Genomic DNA, 22274 nt, shown 5'->3' with positions numbered 1-22274 from the left:
ACCTGATTCTCCTCTGAGCCCAGATCTTCCAGAAGTTGCCTGTGAGAAGAGCCCAGGTGCTAAGCCCCAAGCTTCAGTGCCAACCAGATGCCCAGTTTCTGCTGAAGACTGATACCTTTTATATTCTCTCCTTTAGCCCTTGCCCTAAACAAGGATCTGTTTACCTTTCTTTTAAACGAGAGTAGTTTTTATTTATTTATTTATTTATTTATTACGAGAGTAGTTTTTTAAAAATTCATCTCAGGTTTTCTGCCACTAGTCAGATATCACTGAATAAGGTTAAACTTTTTTTTTTTTTTTTTTTTTTTTGCCGCGTTGCTTGTGGGATCTTAATTCCCTGACTAGGGATTGAACGCAGGCCCTCGGAAGTGAGAGCACGGATTGCTACCACTGGACCGCCAGGGAATTCCCAAGGTTGAACATTTTAGAGAAAGCAGCCTTTTAAATGAATGTGCTAAGTGTTTCTAAATATCTCACTTGAACCTATTTGCCTCTTACCTCTACCATTTAAAACGTCAATAACCTTTTCCCTAGGCCTCCAATAATCTAATGGTTATGTTTGCTCAGTATTCTTAGGGCCTCTCTCAGAGCTGGCAAAACACAGACCCTGGGAACTAAATTGCCTCTGGGAAGGTTCTTGATATCTGGGCTGGAAACCTAAGCTCTGCATAGCAGTGGAGTGTTAATCTGTACATAGCCACACTAATTTAACTTATTCAACTTTATTGCAGTAACAAAGTAATTGTTCCTAACAATAAAAGCAGAGTGTGTATAGGCAAGAGGATGGTCCTATCTCAGGCCAAGTCCCCTTTCCTAATGTTTCAGACCTGGGTTGGCTAGAATAGCCTTCTAGAATGGAACATCTATCCACCAGGTGTCATTATTTACCAGTTCTGGCAAGCCACTGGGCTGTCTCACTGGTGCACGTGATGGTTGGGATCAAGGCTAGAGACAATATGAGATCAATCAAAATAGATTTAGGAAAGGATTAGAATGCAGCTTGCGGGGGGCGGGGGGTGTCTTTGAGAGACCAGTGACACATTTCTGATCACGTTTCCCAACCTACTGCTTCCCCTGGAAGGAGTCAGAACTTGGCTTCTCAGGAGTCACCCTGGCTTCCTGCTGCACTGTGCTGGACTCAGGTTTGTACCCCCAAGTCTAAGCAGTCTTCCTTTCAGTAAAACATGGCCTTTCTGTGCCCAACTGCCCCGTGACTTTCCCCTCTGGCTCCTGGTTCACGTGTCTCAGGGGATAGAAAAGCACAGTAGAGAGACAAGTAAGTCATTGCTCCTTCCCAGACTGAAGGTCTCTAGAGACCCAGAGTTCAGGATACAAATGCGAGAGATCATGGGGCCGGGAGAACAGGAAACGAGGATGCATGGCAGCGCCTGGAGAGAGGCTACCTGGATGACTGAAGTAAGAAGAGGGGCCTTGAACCCTCGTCCCCCCGCGTTCCTCTTCAGGCTGCTACCGCAAGGCAAGAGGCTGGGATGGGCGCGATCCGGCTGTCCTGTCCTCACGCTCAGAGCCAGCCGTTGCTGGTGAAATCCAGGCGCAGTGCCTCCTCCTGGGCGGCGCTCAGCTCCCGCAAGGGGGCGCGGCAGGGGCCTCCGTAGTAGCCAAACCAGTCCATGGTTTTCTTCAGCCCCGGGATCCCGAAGCGCCGGGTCACCTGAGGAGCAGGGCCTGTTAGAAGAGACTGGGGAGTCCCCTGCACACACACATCTGGGACCCAGACATGTGTCACTTGCAGAAAGTTAGGGTTCCCACCCTTCCCTCCCGGTAAACTAACTACCAAATCTATGACACCCAGGGTAGGTCACCAGAAGGCAGGTCGGCAGTAGAGTACACAATGCCAAAACCTAGAATGAAGGAAGGCACCTGCTTTGGTTTTAGGAGAGAAATCCGCCCCATCGGGGAGGAGAGTGGCATTCGGTCCTCAAACTGGGATGGGAGAAGGCAGCAGCGCTGTGGGTCTGGGCGGTAGAGACTCACTGGTCTGTAGCCCAGTTCCCTGGAACCTGACTCAGGGCACACCAGGAGTGGAGAGTCGGAACAGCCCAGACCTCTACTGCCCCCGCAGCAGGGTCCCTCCCCATGCACCCATAGCTCCTCCCTGACCCCAACTCCAAATGCTCTCACAGGGAAAACAATGCATCCTTGTCCGAAGAAGTTTCACTCTGTAACCTTGTATCATTAACTTATCCCTGAGCAAGTTCACTTGCCTAAAACACGAGGGGGCCGGATAACACAATCTCTAAAGTCTTTTCCATTGTAGTGGGAGATCTAATTTAAAATCATGCATGGAGTTTTACAGAAAATGAAGAATCAAGTTTCTTTGTGTTTAGCATAGCAACGGGTTGTTTCATGCTGATGGGAGGTGTTAGATTAATCTTTGACTACCTAAAAACCAAGAAAGTAATTATTACTTAATAAAGTTTTATTTTGACGGAAATAAAATCTTAGAAATATGGGCTTCATGAAGGGTAAAACTAATAAAAGAGGTTGTTTGGGGTAAAGAGGCTGGGAACCACTGATGAATGACTGGCTAATAACTATTCACCACTAGAGGCCAGTAGACTTTAGCAAGCCTCCTCCCAGACCTGGCCCCCATCATGTTCTATTTTTTTTTTTTTTTATGCGTTACGCGGGCCTCTCACTGTTGTGGCCTCTCCCGTTGCGGAGGACAGGCTCCGGATGCGCAGGCTCAGCGGCCATGGCTCACGGGCCCAGCCGCTCCGCGGCATGTGGGATCTTCCTAGACCGGGGCACGAACCCGCGTCCCCTGCATCGGCAGGCGGACTCCCAACCACTGCGCCACCAGGGAAGCCCCATCATGTTCTAATAACCTGAGCATTTCACCCAAAACCTGACTAGGGTGGGAAAGACGATGGAAACAAGAAGTACCTAGAGGAAAGCTTTCTTCCACATAAGGGTCTGAAGATCTCTGATTTGCCCCTCTTCAGATGCTGAGAAAGGGTTGAACACTTTGGAGGTAAAAAACAGGGAAAATCCTAAATATAGCCTGGGCAGGAGGCCGGCTGGGTGGGAGGGCAGTGGACGCACATTGTGTTCGAGCAGCGCAGGGCAATAAGGTGACATCAAGCTGCTCTTGGGGTGGCTGAGCCTAGAGCCCGGGCAGCAGAAAGGTGTTCCAGACATTCCTGAGTGTGTGCCCAGAGTTGGCACAGGACGGGGCGCAGAGTGAAGGGTAAGGCAGGATGGCATGCCAAGGGCTAGGAAGGCAGCAAGTATCCTCTCTTCCCAAAGGACAGCCCAAGCTGCTTCGTCTATCAAATTAGGAGGTAACAACATCTACGCCATGTCACAGAATTGGATGAGAAAAATGCCACTATTTAGGCCAGACCTCAAGCGGCCTGGAAACTCCTCTTCCTATCCGGGTGGTCTGCAGGTTCTGGGACCTTCTCTCTCACAAGCAGATGGGAGTGGGAGAGCAGAGGTCCCGCCCCAGTGGAATGTCAGAATGTATAGTACAGCCTGGGCCCTGATGGGGCTCAGCTGAAAGGCCCTCATTTCTGCAATTCTTACACCCTATCTGTAGCCCGTCCTATCCCAGGAGAACCTTCACATCCAGGGAAACTCGTGCTTGCCTCCTCAGCTGTCCTTTCTCTAAATCTGAGTTTATCTGTCCTTTTGAGGTAAAGATATAAGCTGTGAGGGAAATCTAGAGCCCGCCCACCACTTTCCCAAAGAAAACATTGCCAAGCTCCGTCTGGGACTATTGCCTCAGAGGCAAAACTCAGTCACAAGACAAATATTTAATGCAATATTAAAAAAAAAAAAATGCAAGGGCTTCCCTGGTGGCACAGTGGTTGAGAGTCCGCCTGCTGATGCAGGGGACACGGGTTCGTGCCCTGGTCTGGGAAGATCCCACATGCCGCGGAGCGGCTAGGCCCATGAGCCATGGCTGCTGAGCCTGTGCGTCCGGAGCCTGTGCTCTGCAACGGGAGAGGCCACAACGGTGAGAGGCCCACGTACCGCAAAAAAAAAAAAAAAAAAAAATGTCAGTGGAGGCCACACAAGTAGCAGTAAGAAGGCACTTCTACCCCTTCCAGCTAGGGAGGTATCCGTAGAGGCCTAGTGTGGAGCCATTATTATTTCTAAACTCCCAAAAAAGAAATCTCCAGGCCCATATGGTTTCAATGGAGAATTGTTTTTTAATGTTTAAAGAAGACTTAACACCAATTCTCACAGCCTCTTCCAGAAAACAGAAGAGGAGGGAACACTTCCCAATCAATTAATGAAGCTATTTTTACCCTGATACCAAAATCAGACAAAGATAGGAAAGAAAGAAAGAAAGAAAGGAAGGGGTGGCGGGGAGGAAGGAAGGAAGAAAGAAAAAGGACTACATACCAATATCGCTCATGAATATAGGCAGGAAAAACCCTTAATAAAATATTAACAAATGGAATTTGGCAATATATAAAAAGTTATACACCATGTGCAAGTGGGGTTTATCCCAGGGATATAAGTCTGGTTCAATATTTGAAAATTATTAATGTAACTTACCATATTAACAGGCTAAAGAGGAAAAAAAATCACATGATCAAATCAATCAATGCAGAAAAAATTTGACAAAAATTAAACACCCATTCATGATTTTTAAATACTCTCTGAAAACTAGAATGAGGGAGAACTTCCTCAACTTGAAAAACAGCATCTACAGAAACCTATAGCTAACATTGCACTTAATGGTGAAAGGCTGAATGCTTTTCTTTAAGATCAGAAACAAGGCAAGGATGTCCACTCTCCCTACTCTTATTCAACACAGTGCAGGAAGTTCTAGCCAGTGCAATAAGGCAAGAAAGGAAATAAAAGGTATGCAGATCAGAAAGAAAGAAATAAAAAAAAAAAAAAAAGAAAGAAAGAAAGAAAGAAAGAAAGAAAACATCCCCTATTTGTAGATGATATGATTGTCTATGTAGAAAATCCCAAGGAATATAGAAAAAAATCTCATGGAACCCATAAGTGAGTTAATCAAAGTCATACGATACAACATAAAGAAGCAAAAATCAACTGTGTTTCTATACATACTAGCAATGAACATATGAATAGTGAAATTAAAAATACAATATCATTTATAATCACTCAAAAAATATGAGCCACTTGGGTATAAATCTCTCAAAACTTGTATAGGACTGGTTTGCCAAAAACTGCAAAGTGCTGATGAAATAAATCAACGAAGGTCTACATAAATGGAGACAAAACCATATTCAAGGATTTGAAGACAACACAGTAAAAATGTCAATTGTTCCCAAGTTGGTGTACAGGTTTAACACAATTCCTATCAAAATTCCAGCAAGTATTCGTAGACATACACAATATTTTTCTAAAATTTATATGGAAAGACAAAGGATTTAGATTAGTTAAAACAATTTTTTGGGGAAAAAAAGAACAAAGTGGGAGGAATCCATCTAGCTTAAAATCTTAAAATCTGATTTTAAGATTTATTACACACCTACAATAATCAAGTCTGTATGGTACTGCAGAGGGATAGATCAATGGAGAGAATAGAGAATCCAGAAATAGACCTACACAAATACACCCAACTGATTTTTGACAAAAGTGCAAAAGTAATTCAGTAAAGGAAAGATCCATCTTTTCAGCAGATGGTGCTGGAGCAAGTGGATATCTACAGGCCAAAAAAGAACAGAAAAAAAATGAACCTTGATCTAAGTCTCATACGTTTTACAAAAATTAACTCAAAATGGGTCACAGGCTTGTAAAATATAAAACGTTTAGGAAAAAAATAGAAAAACTTTACAATCTAGTGCTAGGCAAAGAGTTCTTAGACTTGCATCAAAAGCATAAACATAAAAGAAAATATTGATAAATTAGACTTCCTCAAGATTAAAAACTTTTGCTCTGTAAAAGATCTGTTAAGAGAATGATGAGACTAGCTACAGACTGGGAGAAAATCTTTGCAAACCACATTTTTGACAAAGCACTAGTATCTAGAAGGTATAAAGAACTTCCAAAACTCAACAGTTAAAAAAAAAAAAAATCCAGTTGGAAAATGGGCAAGAGACATAAACAGACATTTCATCTAAGAGGATATATAGATGGCAAATAAATACATGACAAGATGTTCAATAGCATTAGCCATCAGAAAAATGTAAATTAAAACCACGAGATGTCACAACATGCCTATCAGAATGGCAAAAAAAAAAAAAAAAGTCACAACACCAAATGCTGGTGAGGATGCAGAGAAACTGGGTCATGCATACATTTACACTGATGTAAATACAATATGGTACACTCACTATGGAAAACAGTTTCTTAAAACACTAAACTTGCAAACAACATACGACCCACCAATTGTGTATTTATCCCAGAAAAATGAAAATTTATGGTCACACAAAAACCTGTTCGTAAATGTACATAGCAGCTTTCCAACCAGCTTTCCTTCACCAAGAGAATGGTTAAACAAGCTGTTTATGGCCACACCATGAGCTACTATGCAGCAATAAAAAGGAACTATTGCTTACATGTGCCTGAATGAATCTCCAGAAAATTATGCTGAGTGAAAAAAGCAAATCTCAAAAGGTTACAGACTAAAAAAAAAAAGAAAAAAAAAAGATTTGTTCACAGAGGAAATAAAAAGGTTATAGGCTATCTGATCCCATTTATATAACAGTCTTGAACTGATAAAATTATAAAAATGAACATATTTGTGATGCCAGGGGTTAAGGAGGGGGTGGGGGCAGGAGGCGAGTAGGTGTGGCTCTAAAAGGATAACACGAGGGATCCTAATAGTGCTGGAAATATTCTGTATCTTGACTGTATACATGTCAAAATCCTGGCTGTAATTTCATGCTATAGCTTTTTAAGATGTTACCATTGGGGGAAACAGGGTAACGGGTACTTGGGATCTCCCTGTATTGTTTCTTATAATTTCACGTGAATCTACAATAATCCTAAAATTAAAAGTTTAATTTAAAATATGAATAAAAGCATGTCTCCAGGGACACACGTTTTTCTTTATGCCTCAGACTCCAATACGGCTCAGCACAGCACTGCCTGCAATTGACAAGCATTCCATCTTGCCTCTTCTCCTTGACTTGCCCAGCAGAGTTGGGGTACACAGTCTGACTACAGAATGGATTATGTGAAGACAGGACTTTCCTGGGAAAGCTGCGCTCTGAATACCTCCAGCCTTTCCACTCCTTTATTAATCTCAATCATTCTATTTTTCAGGATCTGGCCCCTTATAAAGCTGACATAAAGGCCCATGTTTCCCTCTCTTTAGGCAGGGCATCTCTAAGTAAGGTTCCAGGATTCCTGATGTCACAATCACCCAGGATGCTTGTCTCAATGATTGTTCCTGAGCCTAAAGGAGTAGAATTTTAACAGCTCCCTAAATGAATTCTAATGCATACGTAAGTCTGAGAACCAATGTGGTTCGACTTTGTTCCTGAAGTCAAGATTTTCTGGGGAGGCACAAAGAGTTCCCACACTGGGATGTTCTCTAAAAGGACTTTCTGAAAGGGAAGAGACCAAGTGGGGACCCCTGTGCCAGCACTGGCTCCTGTTCCAATGAGGACACAGACCACCCCCACTCTGGGTCCATTGGCTGGGAACTCACCGCAGTGTTTGGCTCGATGAGGCGGTGCTGCAGCTTCTGGGCATCTTCCCATTGCCCTGTGAGGCAGAGTCGCTCCAGCTGGCACACCTGAGCCCCCAGGACATTGGCCAGGGCACACACGCCCCCTACAGCTCCTGCCACAGAGTAAGATGCAGAATACCAGCCAGAGCCTCTGCCTGTAGAGAATTCCAAATCCTGGTCCCCAGCACCTCTTTGCTCTGGGCAGACAGGCTGTGCATTTCTAGGCCACTGGTTAGCCATATCTGAGACATGCTCTGTGAGTTCACAGATTTCCAGAGAGAACATTTCCAGCATATTCAAAATAGACTCCCACAGGCTGAGGGGCAGGGAGCAGAACCTGACGGCTTACTCAAGGACAGTTCCTTCCCTGCACACCCCTCCCTCCACCCCCCACCCCCTGCAAAGTAGAGTCCCACCTGCCAGTTGACACCTCCACGATCCTCCAATAGCCCCCTGACTCATCAGTCCTGGAAGGGGATGGAGTGGATGGGAAGCCTTTGCTCTACTGAAATTTTATTCCCCGCAGTGAATTCAGCCTGGGACAGCAGTGAGGGAGAGGTTAGGGGAGGGGAAAGAGCACTAGACAGAGGCAGGAGACCCGGCATTTCCTCCCACTGGCTGCATGAACTTGGACAAGTTATCAACCCTCTCCGGTTCTCTTTGTTCTCATGTGGGCAATAAAAACGGGCTGGCTGTGATCTCAGAGGTTCCTGCCACTTCTGCCAGCCTGTGAGTGTGATTCCAAAGCTAGTTAGGGGTGACTCAAAGCAGAGTGGCCTCAAGACTGGAGAGAGAGTAGACATTTCAAGCTAATGCTAATATAGCTCGAATGAGCTAATATAGATGCCATTTATTGAAAACCTACTATGTGCCGAGCACTATGGCAGACATAGGGCCAATGCTCTCTAATCCTCATAACACCTCCCTGCTTTGCAGAGTAGAAACTCAGGCCCAGAAAGGTCATGTACCTTGCCCTGTTGGTTCTCAGTGAATAAATGGCAGAGCTCGGATTCCAGCTCAGATCCCCAACTTTCAGAGCCTGTGATATTTCCATCTACCACACTCTCAGGAATGAAGCATAAACGGGTCCCTTCTACTCTCCCCTTTAGAGACTGTGACAAGGCAGAGGGGAGCTACACAGGACCTATACTACAAGTCAAAGTCTGCAGAGACAAGAGAGAATAGGAACCAGCATTTTCCCCTGCATCGTTGGAAAAGTAACTCAAATCTACACTCACTGGGGCTTTAGCTGAAGGGAGCAGATGCTTCCCTCCGCTCCATGGCTCAAATCCAGTCTGAACCCAAGGACCTTGACCCCAAGCAGATAAGAGCAGTTGGTCTAATGGTGACATTCCTAGGATCCTGGACTGGAACAGAGGCTGATCAGACAGCTGAAGATCCCCAGCCCAACCCCGCAGGCCTGACAATTCATTCTGGCCTGGACCCACGGAGAGAGGAAAATGCACTCCCAGACTAGTGGGAAGGGCCCCAAGGCCTCTTCCCTCAGAGAATGATTTACAAGGTGAGATTAAAGGAGCTGAGTTTGTCACCTAAGCAGGGAGCTTGGGACTTCGAGCAAACTGTAGGCATCCCCCCTACAGGCCAGGGATTGTACTCGGCCACACTCCTCTGCCCAACAAGGTCACCCACAAGCACCCACTATTCAGATAAGTAAGCGGTGTGCCAGACCTCTGAGGTTTCTGAGCAGGCAGGCTGGCAAAGGCCCCCTCTACACCCAGTCCTGGCCCTCACCATCTCTCCCAGCAGAACCCAGCTGCCTGTGTATATCTTGGTCACGCATCACAGTGTGAGAGCAGTGAGAGGCCTACCCACGGCATAGCTGGCCAGCAGGAAGCCAGCCGATCCAGCCAACACCTGGAAATCCTGCCTCCTGGTCTTGTGAACAATCAGCCCGATCCTGGTCACCTGTAATGGCAAACCTGGTGTGAGAGCTGGGCCCACAAGCTCTGCCACCAGCCTGGATGGGGGCTGGGCAAGTGTGGGAGAATGAGAGCCCAGGTCCCAGAGAGATGCCTCAAAGTTCAGGTGAGCCCCAGAGAGCCCACAGGACAGAGGGAACCCACACAGGAGCCCAGGACTGAAGCGGGTCCCAGAGCTGCCCGGAAGTTGGTAGCACAAGAGAAGAGGAGGAGGGCACCCCAGCCGAGAGCTGCTGCCACTCACATCACCACCGCTGTCCTTGATGCCCACGATATTCGGGTGCTGGGAAAGCGTGACCACCGCATCCACAGGCAGGTCCAGCCCCGTGTTGGCTGGGACACTGTAGAGCACCACAGGAATTGGAGACAGGTCAGCAACCTGAGGGGCACAGAGAAGAGAGGAGAGGGCAGCTGCCCCAGGCCTGAGGCGGTCCAGGCTTGGGTCTCTGCAGGGCTACCTGGACTGGCCCACCTGCTGGGCTAGGAGTCACAGTGCTATGCACCCTGATTGCAAGCACTAGTCCTGGCTAACACTTAGGAGTGTGCCAGGCACAGTTCTAAGTCCTTTATGTTTTGATTGAATTTAGTCCTCACAACCACCCTGGAGGAAGATTCCATTATTCCTCCCGTTTGGGAGGGGCGGAAACAGCAATACAGCTTGGTTAGGTCAGTCACCCACTGTCACACAGCTGGTACCTGGTGGTATCCCTCCCCTTTCCCAAAGCTGCCATTCATGGGAAGTAGGCTCACCACTCTGCTCCCAGCTTCTCTCATCTCCCCTCCCCTCCCCAAGCAGTATCTCTGCCTCACCCAGCTTCCTCTTGGCCCCAGACCTCAAGCCCACACCCACCCCTCACACCCACCTTGGTGTAGTGGTGAATGAGGGCGGCGCTGTTCATGCGGCCGTGATAGTAGCAAGGAGTCACCACCATGGCGGCGTCAGCCCCGACCTGGGCCATGCTCACCGTCATCTCCACCGTGGCCTGAGTGGCTGCAGGAGGAAGGAGGAAGTCTTCCCTACAGGCCGCGGTGGGCGAGGGTAGGAGGCAGAGGACTGGGCTAGGACCCTGGGGCAAGCAAGGGGCGCAGAGCAGAAGAGACAGAGCAAGCGCTAGACCGGACCCAGCCCCGGGTCAGGGAGCCCGCCCCCGCCCCCGCCCCCGCCCCCGCCCCCAGCAGCTACCGCCAGGGCCGGGGCATTAAGGCCTCACACTCGCAGCCCGAGCCGGCTAGCAGGATCTTGTCCCTGGGCAGGGCCTGGCGCACGCGGCTCACCACCTCCAGGCGCTCACTGCTGGTCAGGAAGGGGAACTCGCCGTTGGAGCCCTGGACCACGAAGCCTGCAAGAGAGGCAACACCTTCCCACGTGCTTGTGAAAAAGCGGATGTTGGACTTATGCTCACCCAGGCTCCTACCTCCCCGACACCATCACACATTTCCTTCCCAGTCCTGATGCAGGCAGAGCGTGCTACCCAGTTGCCGTGACAGTGTTCACGCTATTTCTCTTTGTTTTAATGAGATATTTTAGGCATGCCAAAAAGAATAGTTAATAATAGAATCCACATCGGTGTACCCAGCACCCACGACACCTGCCCCCCACCCCGTCACCGTCCTCTTCCTCATCTCTGGCGTGTCTCAAGTGGTTATTGTTCCCATTCATGTCTTTATACCCTTAAAACATACATCTGGACCCATAAACAATCTATAAGATGGGTTTTGCCATTTAAAGCATTATAGAAATGGAATCACACTGACACAACATACTGCAGTTTGCCGTTTTTGCTCACCATTGTGCCGTGCACCTTGGCTACAGCAGTACAGGGAGCTCTGATTCGTTCACTTTCATTGCTGTATAATAGTCTCTTGTGAAGTTAGACCACAATTTACTTTTCATTCTCCCTTCGATGACATTTAGAATACATCCTAATTTTGCTATTACAGACAATGCTGAAACAAACACGTTTAAAAGTTTCTCTCAGTTTAGACACTTAGGCGTGTAAAGGCTGAGTCGCATGGAAATGCATCTTCACGTGCCAAAATTCTAATTAGCCAGTTCATACCCCAGCAGCACGTAGAAAAAAATGTTAGTGCTCATCCACACCAATACTGAGTATTGTCTGAACTAATTTTTGCCAATTTTCTGGGTGGAAAATGATGTCTCACTATTTTTTTATTTTTATTTTTTGCGTTACGCGGGCCTCTCACTGCTGTGGCCTCTCCCGCCGCCGAGCACAGGCTCAGCGGCCATGGCTCACGGGCCCAGCCGCTCTGCGGCACGTGGGATCCTCCTGGACCGGGGCACGAACCTGCATCCCCTGCATCGGCCGGCGGACTTCCAACCACTGCGCCACCAGGGAAGCCCACATCTCATTATTTTATTTTGCATTTTCCTTTTTTAACCATCATCTGTGAGATTTCTAACTTTACCAGATAAAGGTGTCAACCCTTTTATATCCATGAGAGACCAGTAGAATTGATGCTCTTCAGCTGAATCTAAACGGAATGTTAAACCATTTTCCTCTCAGCTTTTTTCGTTTTACTTTCTCTTTCCTATTCTTTCTCCTCTCCATTCCATTTCAAAAATTTTTTTCTTAAATACAGCGTACAATAAACGAAGATTATTAATAAATAGAAGACCGTTTGGGAGGAAGGAAAGAAAAGAAAGCCAGGGGCGATGTTGGTATACAAAATCCCCGCCATACAGTTCTGATGGGCCAGAAATTTGACTTGGAGCTTCCCGACAGTCAAAGCTAAAAGGGAAACGTGGTCAGCTGACAGATATGTAGAAATCAAGATAAAGCAAAGCAGCTGTCCTGGAGAAACACAGAGTTTCCTGGCACTGGGACAAAGAGAGATTGTTCCTATGAGTCATCCTTAAGGGGACACGGTGTGATGGGGAGACAACTTTACACCACAAATCTCTCTCTGTGCTGTTCGCTCTACCGTTAAAGTCCACTGAGTGGGCTGCCAGAAGAGCTCACCGGATACTGAGCATATTTCCCCCAGTTTTTGCCTTGGTAACATCGCAGCGAACATCTGAGGCAAATAGATTTTGGCTTCTGTTGCATTGCCTCCTCAGGATCAATTCCTCCGTGTCAGGCTAGGGGCCTACGGTGGGAGCCTCCTTCTGTCTTGCTCCATAAGGCCACAGTGATTTCCCAGTGCATCACCCCACTTGCAGAGTTGCCAACCCCAGAGAGGGCTCCAATCCAGCCACGATTGGACCAGCACCCTCTGGCTAAGAATTTAGAGAACAAGCTCTTGCCACTGCCTCCGCAACATTTCCTGCCAGCCCCCTTGAAGGGGGCTTCTTGCTTCGGACATGTCTCCAGACACAGTCACTCACTCCCAAGTCCCCTTTCATTCTGGTGGTCAGTTCCAGAAGCCTCCAGTCCCCACAGTTGGACTTGACCTAAACAGCAGGACAGCTGGGTCTTGAGCTCCCCCTGTGCTCAAGACTCCTAGTGGCTTCTCCTCATTTCATTTAAGGGAGCATCCGACCTGGGCCTGACTCCCAAGAAGGAAGAGATGCCAGGCTGGGGGAGAGGAAGTGTGATAGAGTCAGGCAAGCGCTGGACTCCAGTCCCTCTGGCTACTGGGCAAGTCACATCGCTCTCTGAGACCCCATTTCCTTTTCTTTGGGATGACAATAAAGTCACTTCAATCCTACCTTATAGGGCTGTCTTAAAGGCTCAAATGAGAAAATGTAGGAGAAAGCAAGCACTTTGAAATCTGTGAACTGATACTGCCAAGACCCCCCTCCTTCTCCTTGACCAGATGTCCAGTTTCAGGTCTAATGTGCCACCATGGTGTAGAGGTGGGGCTAAAGGAGAGGAAAAGGCCAGGGTTCCAGATGGGTGGGGAGTGAGGAAAGTGAGCGGTGGGGAAGCAGGGAGCAGCACAGTAGGGTCGTCAGAGCCCGGGTTTAAGTCCCAGTGTGGCCCCTCACCAGCTCTGAGCCCTTGGGCAAATGGTTTAACCAAACCTCAGCTTCCCCAACTGAAAAATGGGGGTAATATTGGTGCCCTTTTTCAAGACTTGTGAAGTTTCAATGAGATACTATTTGTAAAGTGCTTGGAATAGCTAGAACCTGGCATTCAATAATGTTAGCTGTAATCATTATATTAGTCAGAGGAGTGCCCAAGCCTTAAATCAGGAGGGTGGAGGGTGGCAACTTTCAGTCTGAGGAGGGGGAGGATGGCTGGTGTGGGACGGGAGGCTGCACTCAGGAACCTCTCAGGCCCCCTCCAGCTCTAAGAGGAAAGAGACTCATTTCAGAAGCTTCTCTCCCTTGCCCCCATGGTTATTCTGGCTGCTCTGGGGAGCCAGAAAGGCTTGGTGAGGGGAGTAGGTCGGGGCTGAGGACACACAAGCAACAGGGTGATTTACTGTGGCCAAAAGGAATCACAGTCTCTTTTATGTAAGTAGTATCCCCAGTCAGTGTTACACCCCTTGGCCCATCATCATTGCCACCTCCTCCGAGAAGTCTTCCTGGGATCAAGCCTTCACTGGACATCTCTCCTCTGAACTTCCATTACCTATTCCTTGTCCTTCCCTGCTGCCTACTCAAAAGTGCACAGAGATCCTCAGAACCCTTCAATCTGCCCGACCCCCCACCTGTTGGGACTTGACAAAATTTCTCAAACTGGCCTCTGCTGTGAAATGAGGAAACTGGATGGGACAGTCTCTTAAGTTCTCTTTGCCTTGAGGCTTTGGAGTCACTTTTTGGGCTTTTCCTCCTCCCTTTTGCCTATCTCTGAATGTTCCCCTCCAGCCAAACTTACTATCAGAGTCCCCAGACACACTGCCATCATCCTGCCTCTACACCTTTGCTCCTGTACCTTTCTCTCTGCCCAGAACACCTCCCTAGTTGCAGCCCCTCAAATGCTGCAAGAACCACGAAGCCTTTCCTTAATCCCCCTCTCCCTTGTGCTCCATAGCATTTTGTCCTTGCCCAGCACTTGCCCTACCTTGTCTAGAAGCATCGAGATCAAAGATGGTGTCTTCATTTTGGCCTCCTTCGTGACACCCAGCACACTGCCTGTTGACATGTGCGTTGATAATTTGTTGTATAAAAGAAAAATTGTCCCAAACCTGGTCTAGGGCAGAACTTTTTTGCATGATGTAATTCATAACCTCCCACTAGGAAGACATGAAAGTTCCTGATGAAATGCTTAAGCAATTTCCTAATGAGCTTTAATGGAATTAAGCCTTGGTCTGGGAAACCAGCCACTCTCCCAGCGGACTCTCAGACAAGAGTCTAGTGACTGTTAACCTCTCTTCTTTCTATCTAGTCTAACAATGATTTAACCATTCTCTTTTCTTATAAAAAATATCCTTTCCAAGAGTATATACTTGAGTCGGCTGCTTAGAAGCTATTTTCCTTGCAGCACGACTGTAATAAAACTTTGATATCATCTCAACTAAATTGCCTGAAAACTTTTTTGACTTTTAATTTGAACTACTTTCCAATTTACATGAAAGTTGCAAAAATGGTACAGGGCATTTCCATACATCCCTCCCCCAGCCCCCCGCTAATGACAACATCTTACCTAACTAGAGCACAATGATCAGAACCAAAGACTTCACATTGGTACAATGCTAACTACACACTTTATTTGAATTTTGCCAGTTTGAAACTTTTTAAAAGTTAAGATTCCAAAGTCATAATTAGTTAATCTGAAATTTTATGTAATACGTTTTTAATAAGGGATTTAAGGTCTTCCAGGTAAATGCATGCATTTTATGCATTTGAACAATCACTTCAGAAGCCAAACCTCACCGCTCTCGCCTTCCGTCTAATTAGCAGCTTCCAACATTTTCCAGTATGATTGACCCCATTTTTTTCCAACTAAGATTTTTATTATGAAGTACTTTTTTTTTTTTGGCTGCGCTGTGCGGCATGGGGTATCCTAGTTCCCCAACCAGGGATCTTACCTGCGCCCCCTGCGGTGGAAGCGTGGAGTCTCAACCACTGGACCGCCAGGGAAGTCCCTATTATGAAGTACTTTAAATACACAAACACACACACACACACACACACACACACACACACACACACACACACACACAACATTTATATAAAGTCACTTATCAGTAATGTCAAAAATATTCAAATACTCGCAACTATGCTCCATAAAATCAGTTGACAACATTTAGGGTGTTTATATTTATAGATTTACCCATCCTTTGCAATGATTCTGGGCACCTTCTTCCTGGAGTTGGAGGCCCACAGGTTGGGAACCACTGGTAAATCCATAATAGATGCAAATGCTAAGAAAGTTCTATGTAAAGGAGACACTGGAGGTTAGACAGTGCCATGTAGCTGAGTCCTCTCAAGTTTCATGACAGCTGCCTCCCGTTAACTGCCTAACTGGGGGTCACTGCTTGCTCCAGAAATGACTTTGTGAAACCCAGGAAGAGGAGGCAAGGAGAGTCCCAGGCTTGCCGGAGGGCACAGCGAGTGTCAGGACATGTGGAAAGAGGACAGGGATAAGTATAAGAGAGATAGGCCCACTGGGGGATGGTGGGCATCGGACTTGGGGGCAGCACAGGGCAGGGGTTCGGGGTACGGGCTTTGGAGTTAGGCCAAGCTGGGCTCTGACCCCAGCAACATCACTTACTGTCTAGGCTGTCTCAGGAAAATTACACCTCTGAGCCTCACCTACAAAATGGAGATAACATAATACCTTCTTCATGGGGCTGTGCCGTAACACAACACAGAACATGGCATATACTAAACACTCAGAAAAAGGTGGGCAGAGCTACTGGTAGTACTAATCCTGCTACGGTTTAGCAGTACTGCAACAGAGGCAGACCCAGAGAGAGTAGCATGAACAAGAAGAGAGCATATGGTACAGTAGCTCTGAAGGTAGGTGGTGGGGAGGCACCAACACGGATCCCAGTGCGCGCAGGGAGAGGGCGGTAGTACACAGGGTGACCTACATCCCACCCCTGCTTACTTCCTGGCTTCTCAAAGCCTGTCTCTCCCTACCCCTCCCAACTCCCAGCTGCTCCCTCCTTCCTTGGTAGCAGCAGGTCGGTGGCAGTTGAGCCCCCTGGAGATTCTCCACGCCCAGAAACTGAGACCCGGGAGGCCGAATTATGGAGTCTCGAGTCAGCCCACATGAAGAGGACTGTGGGAGGAGAAATCCTCTCCCCAGAGGCCCGCCCACACCTGGGGCTGGCCACAAAGCCCTCAGACCCAGAGTGAGGGTATACAAGGCTTTATTGGCTCAGTTCCAGGCAGCTGGCATCAGCGTGGTGCTCTCAGCTGCTCCTGGGATCTGCCTCGCGCATCTTTTCTTGGTGGGTCTTCCGTGGTCTGCGAGTCTGTCTCAGCTGCTTCAATTCTCCCCAGCTCTCCCTCCGTCAGGGGCCATCAGTGGCAGACCCTGCTCACAGAATCCAAGGGGCCCAGGACCCTTGTGAGGGCCTGACGAAGAAGGGATTTAAGCACCATCTGGGCCACATAGTTTGCCCCATCGGAGAGACGGACCACATAGGATGCCTGTGATTGTGTGCCAGCCCTGTGGGGGGAAGGGGCATCTCCATCTGTGGTTAGGTGGCTTTAAAGGGCTGGTAGGCCTAGTGGCTGCTGTTCGGCAGGCTGTGGCACGGGTGGCTCGGGTGGGTTGGATAACCCTGGTGGCCATGGTGGCAATGGCTATGGAAGGTGTGCGTGTGGTTGGCACCAGCTGTGGTGGTTTCCTGCTGGGTGAGGAAATTCCCTTTCAGCTTCATCTCCACCTCCTCGAGGGCCTTCAGCTCCTCCTGGCTGATGTCCTTGGACTCCAGGTGGCCTGAGTTCTGGCAAGCTGTGGCACGCTGCAACATGGAGATAGCCAGCTGCTGCCCCTTGGTGTCAATCTCCTTGGTACAGGCAGCCACGACGGCCCACGTGGCCTCATCCGTGGACGAGGATTTCCCAGACTCCTCGTGGGTCTCTTTGGTCACTGAGGTCCCAGACATCCTCTGCTTGCTGGTCAAGGGCTCCCGGTGAAGAGCAGTGCCCTCTTCTCCTTGCCTCGTGGTGAAGGTGTCCACACGAATCGTGGTGCTGGCCTCCCCGCTGCCGCTCTCAGGCTGGGCAGCAGCACCGCTGCTGCAGGCCCCGGCGCTATGGCTGCAGGTGGGGCTGCTGCCGGCAGCCAGCTTCTCTTCGGAAAGACAGCTAAAGTGCGATTTGATCCAGCTCTCCTTCCTTGCTTTGTCGCTTTCTGGTGGCTCCTGCTTGTCTTGTGCAGTCTCAGAATCCTTCTTCCTTCTCCTCTTCCTCTGCATCCACAACATGAGGACTCCACCTCCGAGTAAGAGGGCGGTCCCCAGCACCACCCTGCGTGATGGTTGCTGGATGAGCTCCAAGAAGGTCTCCAGGACCCCACGCCAGGCAGGCAGAGCTAAGAGCACACTGGGAGTCGGGGAGCCCAGATGGTATGGCTCATGCTTGAAAGGACACGCTCCCCGAGGTTGTCTGGCAGGCAGGCCCTCCGCTGTGCCCTCCCTAGGCTGCCCCTCCCACCTCAGCAATGAACCCCATTGTGATGAAGGTGGTTGAGGGGCGGGGCGGGGAGAGGTCACAGGATCCTTTATGTCTAGTCTGACAGGCATGGGCTGAGGCCTGGGACCTTTCTCCTACCCTGACAGCTGTCCCCAAGGTCAGTGGAAGGGTAGCTTCCCCAATTCTGAGTCCCTTCTGCCTCCTGCTTGTGACCTATTCTGCAACTCAGGCCTTCTTATCCTCCAGTCTTTGGTTTCTCTTCCTCCCCATCTGATGGCACCCAAGGGGCAGAAGCTGCTGGGTCAAGCTGGCCATGGTTGAAAGACCCCCTTGGCTGGGCTGGCATCCATTCCTGGCTGCCTAAGGCTAGTGTCTCCCTCCATGAAGGGCCGAGCCCCACTGCCAGCTCAGTGCATTCCATCCCCACTTACAGCCCCCAGCCCCATAACAGAGAGGGTCCGGAAGCCAAAGGGGTCCAGAAAGGAGCTCATTCTGGAATAACATGAGGTCACAATTGGGGGGAAGACAGGCAGTAGGCTGAGAAGGCAGAATACGCAGGACAGGAGACTTCAGCCCGTCCCAGATCCTTGGGGCCATTTCAGGATGGGGGCTGCTACCTCTTGCCTTAATGCACCTGCAAACCCAGAATTTGCCCCCAACTCCCCTGTAAGTGGGCAGAGTTCAGGTTATGAGTGGGTGGGCCAGCTGGCCAGGCTCTCTGTGGGTACAGACAACTGAGAGTCTGACCGTCAATCCCAAATTATACCCAGGGCCTCTCAGGGCAGAAACAGGCCTGGGCCACTCCCAGAGGCATATGACACATTTTTCAATGCCAAATAGGGTTATAAAAATTGTGATATTTAGGGCTCCCCTGGTGGCGCAGTGGTTGAGAGTCTGCCTGCCGATGCAGGGGACACGGGTTCATGCCCCAGTCTGGGAAGATCCCACATGCCGCGGAGCGGCTGGGCCCGTGAGCCATGGACGCTGAGCCTACACGTCCGGAGCCTGTGCTCCGCAACGGGAGAGGCCACAACAGCAAGAGGCCCGCATACCACAAAAAAAAAAAAAAAATGTGATATTTTAAACAAAATATTTTATTTAACGAACTAATGGCTTTAATATACACAAAATATTATACCTTATGACGAGAAACCATAGTCTTCCCTTCATAATAAGGGAATAAGACAGAAGCTTAAGGTTTTCTGGGAAACATCACCTCCCTGATCCTGCTGGAGTAACTCTGGGGTCATCCACTAACCTCATTTGGAAATAACAATTCAAAGTTCATCTCTGAGGTTGTTTGTGGGTGTGAGTTCAGGGACCAATGGCCCTTCTGCAAAAACCCTTCCCTCTGGTCTCCGGTTATAAGTTTTATTTAAAAAGAATACTCTTTATTCAAATAATTAGTACAAATTAACTATGCTGAAAAAAAATAAGTAAGTAATAAACAGAGCTGCACAGTTTCAGGCAATGCCTTTCAGAAGAATCTCTTAACTCTTCACTAATTCATCAAGGGCAGGTTCCCATCTCCTCTTTGGAGGACCTTTAACTCATTGCAGGAGGCCCTGGCAATGTGATACGTGATGGTTCCCTCCCCTGCCCCTGAGTGTGGGCTGCAAAAGGGGGTGAGGATCCAGCAAGAGAGACATAGATTTTCGCGCTAGAGTGGCTCATTGTTCCCTTCCCAGGCAACCTGGCTGCATCCTGGGAGCTGTGACTGGGCCCCCTGGCCCTATGTGCCAGGACCTCGGGTTTGGGTTCCTTGGGAGGACTATGTTGAATGCTATGGCCCAGTTGCCATTCTAAAATGAGGAAGCCGGATCAGAGGTTCAGTGATTTTTCCAAGGTCGCCGTAACTAGCAGAACTAGAACTCCTGCAGGTCTTCTAACTCCGGGTGTTGGGCTCTTCTACACAGTGCCCCGCCGCACCCCCCATGTGCGGGGGTAAGAGAGAGCTGAGGTGGGAGCTGGTGCCTGCGTAGTTTACCAACGGCCAGCCTGCCAAACCCTCTGCAGCCTGTGCTCCTAGGCACCCCTGTCCCCACTGCAGCAGTGAGTTGGGGGGAGGGGGAAGGAAGGGTCCAGAGAAGAGCCTGGGGCGCAGGCAGACACTGGATGCAAAGTCTACCCTCCCCACCCCCTGCACTAGGGTGTCCTTGAAGCCGGGAGGTGAAGCAGAGTCTTCGTTTAGAGATTCAAGGAGCTTCTCACTTTGCTTCGAGAGATCTGGGCCTCAGCCCAAACCTTCAGGCTCCAATGAGCTGAGCCCCAGCAGAAATGTACTTAGAGTTTGTGTCACTGCTCAGTGTGGACGTCCACAGGGCATTCACTGGCCGCTAGGGAAGGTTCACATCGCCTCAGCACTGAGATACGAATGGGGTCTCAGTCACGCCAGCAGGCACCGTCACAACGCGGCTCTGCCCGCAGTGGCGATCATACTGTCATTCCAATCATCATTATCACTGGAATCCACACCTTCTAATGTACATACCCTTCACAACTTACAGCATGCTTTCACTTGCATTCTCTCAGATTCTTCTCCCCACCCTCCTATGATGTGGCCATTATTACTCCCACGTGTCAGATGGGGAAACTGAGCTTTAGAGAGATCTCACAGCTAAGTCAGTGGCCGAGCTGTGGTTTGAATCAGGAGTGCACGTTCCCAACTGCTCCACTGCATTACCCCAGTCGGAACCACTCCATTCCCAAGTTGGTGCCCATCAGGGTCTGTTTATTAGAATCTGACCTAGCGACTCATCATTCAGTGCAGCGGAGTGAAACCGAGCATGGCTGTGCAGTCAGACCTGAGTTCAAACCCCAGCTCAGCCATTTATTAGCTGAGTGACCTTGGGCAAGTGATCTCGTCACTCTGAGCCCCAGCTTCCCAGTCTGTGAAATAGGGCTATTGAGAGCACTGCCTCAGGGCACTGTCACGGGTGATGGATGAGGGTGGGCAGGGCAGGATGGGCAGAATTTGCCGCTTCTTTTATCTTCATTTATCGTGCCTGTGGCTGTGTTGTATGTTGAGTGTCACAAATATGATCTGGTCCCTGATCTCAGGGAGGGGAGGCCCATGTGTAACAGGGGAAATGAGTCAGAGGATCCAGGACAGGAATTAATTTGGCCGAGGGAGGCTTTGCCCAGAAGAGAGTGTGCAAACAAGGCTTTGAGGGAGATGAGCCCGCTGGCGGGGCTGCCACGTGACACCCCGCTACCCTTACATGTGCGCAGAGTGCCTGGTTGACAAAGGCTTTCACACCCATTATCTAGCTTGATCCTCACAATAACGCTGGGCTAAGAACGTCAACAGTTTACAGCTGGGGAAACTGAGGCAGAGGAGATTCAACCCAAGATCACAGGCCAGCAGTTAGCTTCCTGCCTGTCTCCTGACTCCAGACCAATGCCCCCTGTTCCTCTCCCATAATAAAATGACTCCCAGGGTACCCGACTGACCAAGAGCAGCTCGAAAGAGCCTGTGTACCCTCCTCTGGTTGCTGGCTGAGGAGACCAGGGTCATTCACATCTCCCCAACTCCCACAGCGGACAGACCCCACTTACCTCGGAAGGGAAAGGTGCCCAGTTTGTGCAGATTCTCCTCCAGTTTCCCATAGTCCACCTCGGCCGTGGCAGTGAAGGGGGTGGTCACAGGGGGGTAGATGCCTGAGATGTCCACCTTCCTCCCCTCCCCTGAGGCCCAGCCCCCCACGGTGCTGGACAAAGCCCTGCTCAGCCCCTGCCTCACAGAGGACCAGACTCGGGGGCCCAGCATCTCCACAGGAGGCTCAAAGCCCAGCTGGTCTCTGCCCCCGAGGGATGCTGAATTTGGACTCCTTCCTACCCCAGTTAATGATCTATGTGTCTGGTTAAAAATTTGCTGCCCCCTGACTTGTTGGCTCTCAGGCACGCCCGGGCTGGGTGTTTCCAGGGTCAGAGGCTAGGCCTGTTGGCTCCAGGGAGGTCTTCCCTCCCCCTGGGGAGCAGCTAGAGAAATGCCACAACCCAGTGTCCCTGTGGCCAGACGGAGGACTGGTTCCTGGGGTCCTTACACAAAAGGGTGCCTCCAGTGGGGCCCGGCCCTCCTCCCACAATTCCCAGCCCCAAAGCCAGGAGCCAGGCTGGCTTCCCCGCTTCCGCGTGGCAGTTGAGAGCTTGGCGGAGCCGATTGGCTGAGCCGGCCCTTCCCTGAGGGAGGCGAGGCTGGCTGGAT

At 49.5% G+C, this 22274-nt stretch overlaps 2 protein-coding genes across 4 annotated transcripts; both read right to left on the bottom strand.

Annotated features, from left to right (window-relative positions):
• Positions 1–285: 285 nt before the first annotated feature.
• On the bottom strand, positions 286–22200 carry HOGA1 (4-hydroxy-2-oxoglutarate aldolase 1). 3 transcript variants are annotated; one of them, XM_032609037.1, is made up of 7 exons: positions 21626–22200; positions 10779–10907; positions 10431–10558; positions 9812–9946; positions 9457–9553; positions 7607–7740; positions 286–1672 (listed from the first exon to the last, which is right to left on the bottom strand). In XM_032609037.1, the coding sequence occupies exons 1-7, from the start codon at positions 21834–21836 to the stop codon at positions 1523–1525; spliced, it is 984 nt and encodes a 327-aa protein (XP_032464928.1). In that variant the 5' UTR covers positions 21837–22200; the 3' UTR covers positions 286–1522. The 3 variants fall into 3 exon arrangements, with proteins under 3 accessions (XP_032464928.1, XP_032464927.1, XP_032464929.1); XM_032609036.1 differs by having other exon boundaries at positions 10779–10925; positions 21626–22164; XM_032609038.1 differs by lacking the exon at positions 21626–22200 and adding an exon at positions 14538–14703.
• On the bottom strand, positions 17155–17859 carry C16H10orf62 (chromosome 16 C10orf62 homolog). Its single transcript, XM_032609039.1, has one exon. It carries the CDS (start codon positions 17857–17859, stop codon positions 17155–17157), a length of 705 nt encoding a protein of 234 aa, XP_032464930.1.
• Positions 22201–22274: the final 74 nt, after the last annotated feature.

The sequence above is a fragment of the Phocoena sinus genome, chromosome 16 (assembly GCF_008692025.1).
Source record: "Phocoena sinus isolate mPhoSin1 chromosome 16, mPhoSin1.pri, whole genome shotgun sequence".
Taxonomy (NCBI): Eukaryota; Metazoa; Chordata; class Mammalia; order Artiodactyla; family Phocoenidae; genus Phocoena; species Phocoena sinus.
This window is presented reverse-complemented; position numbering and strand designations above follow the sequence as displayed.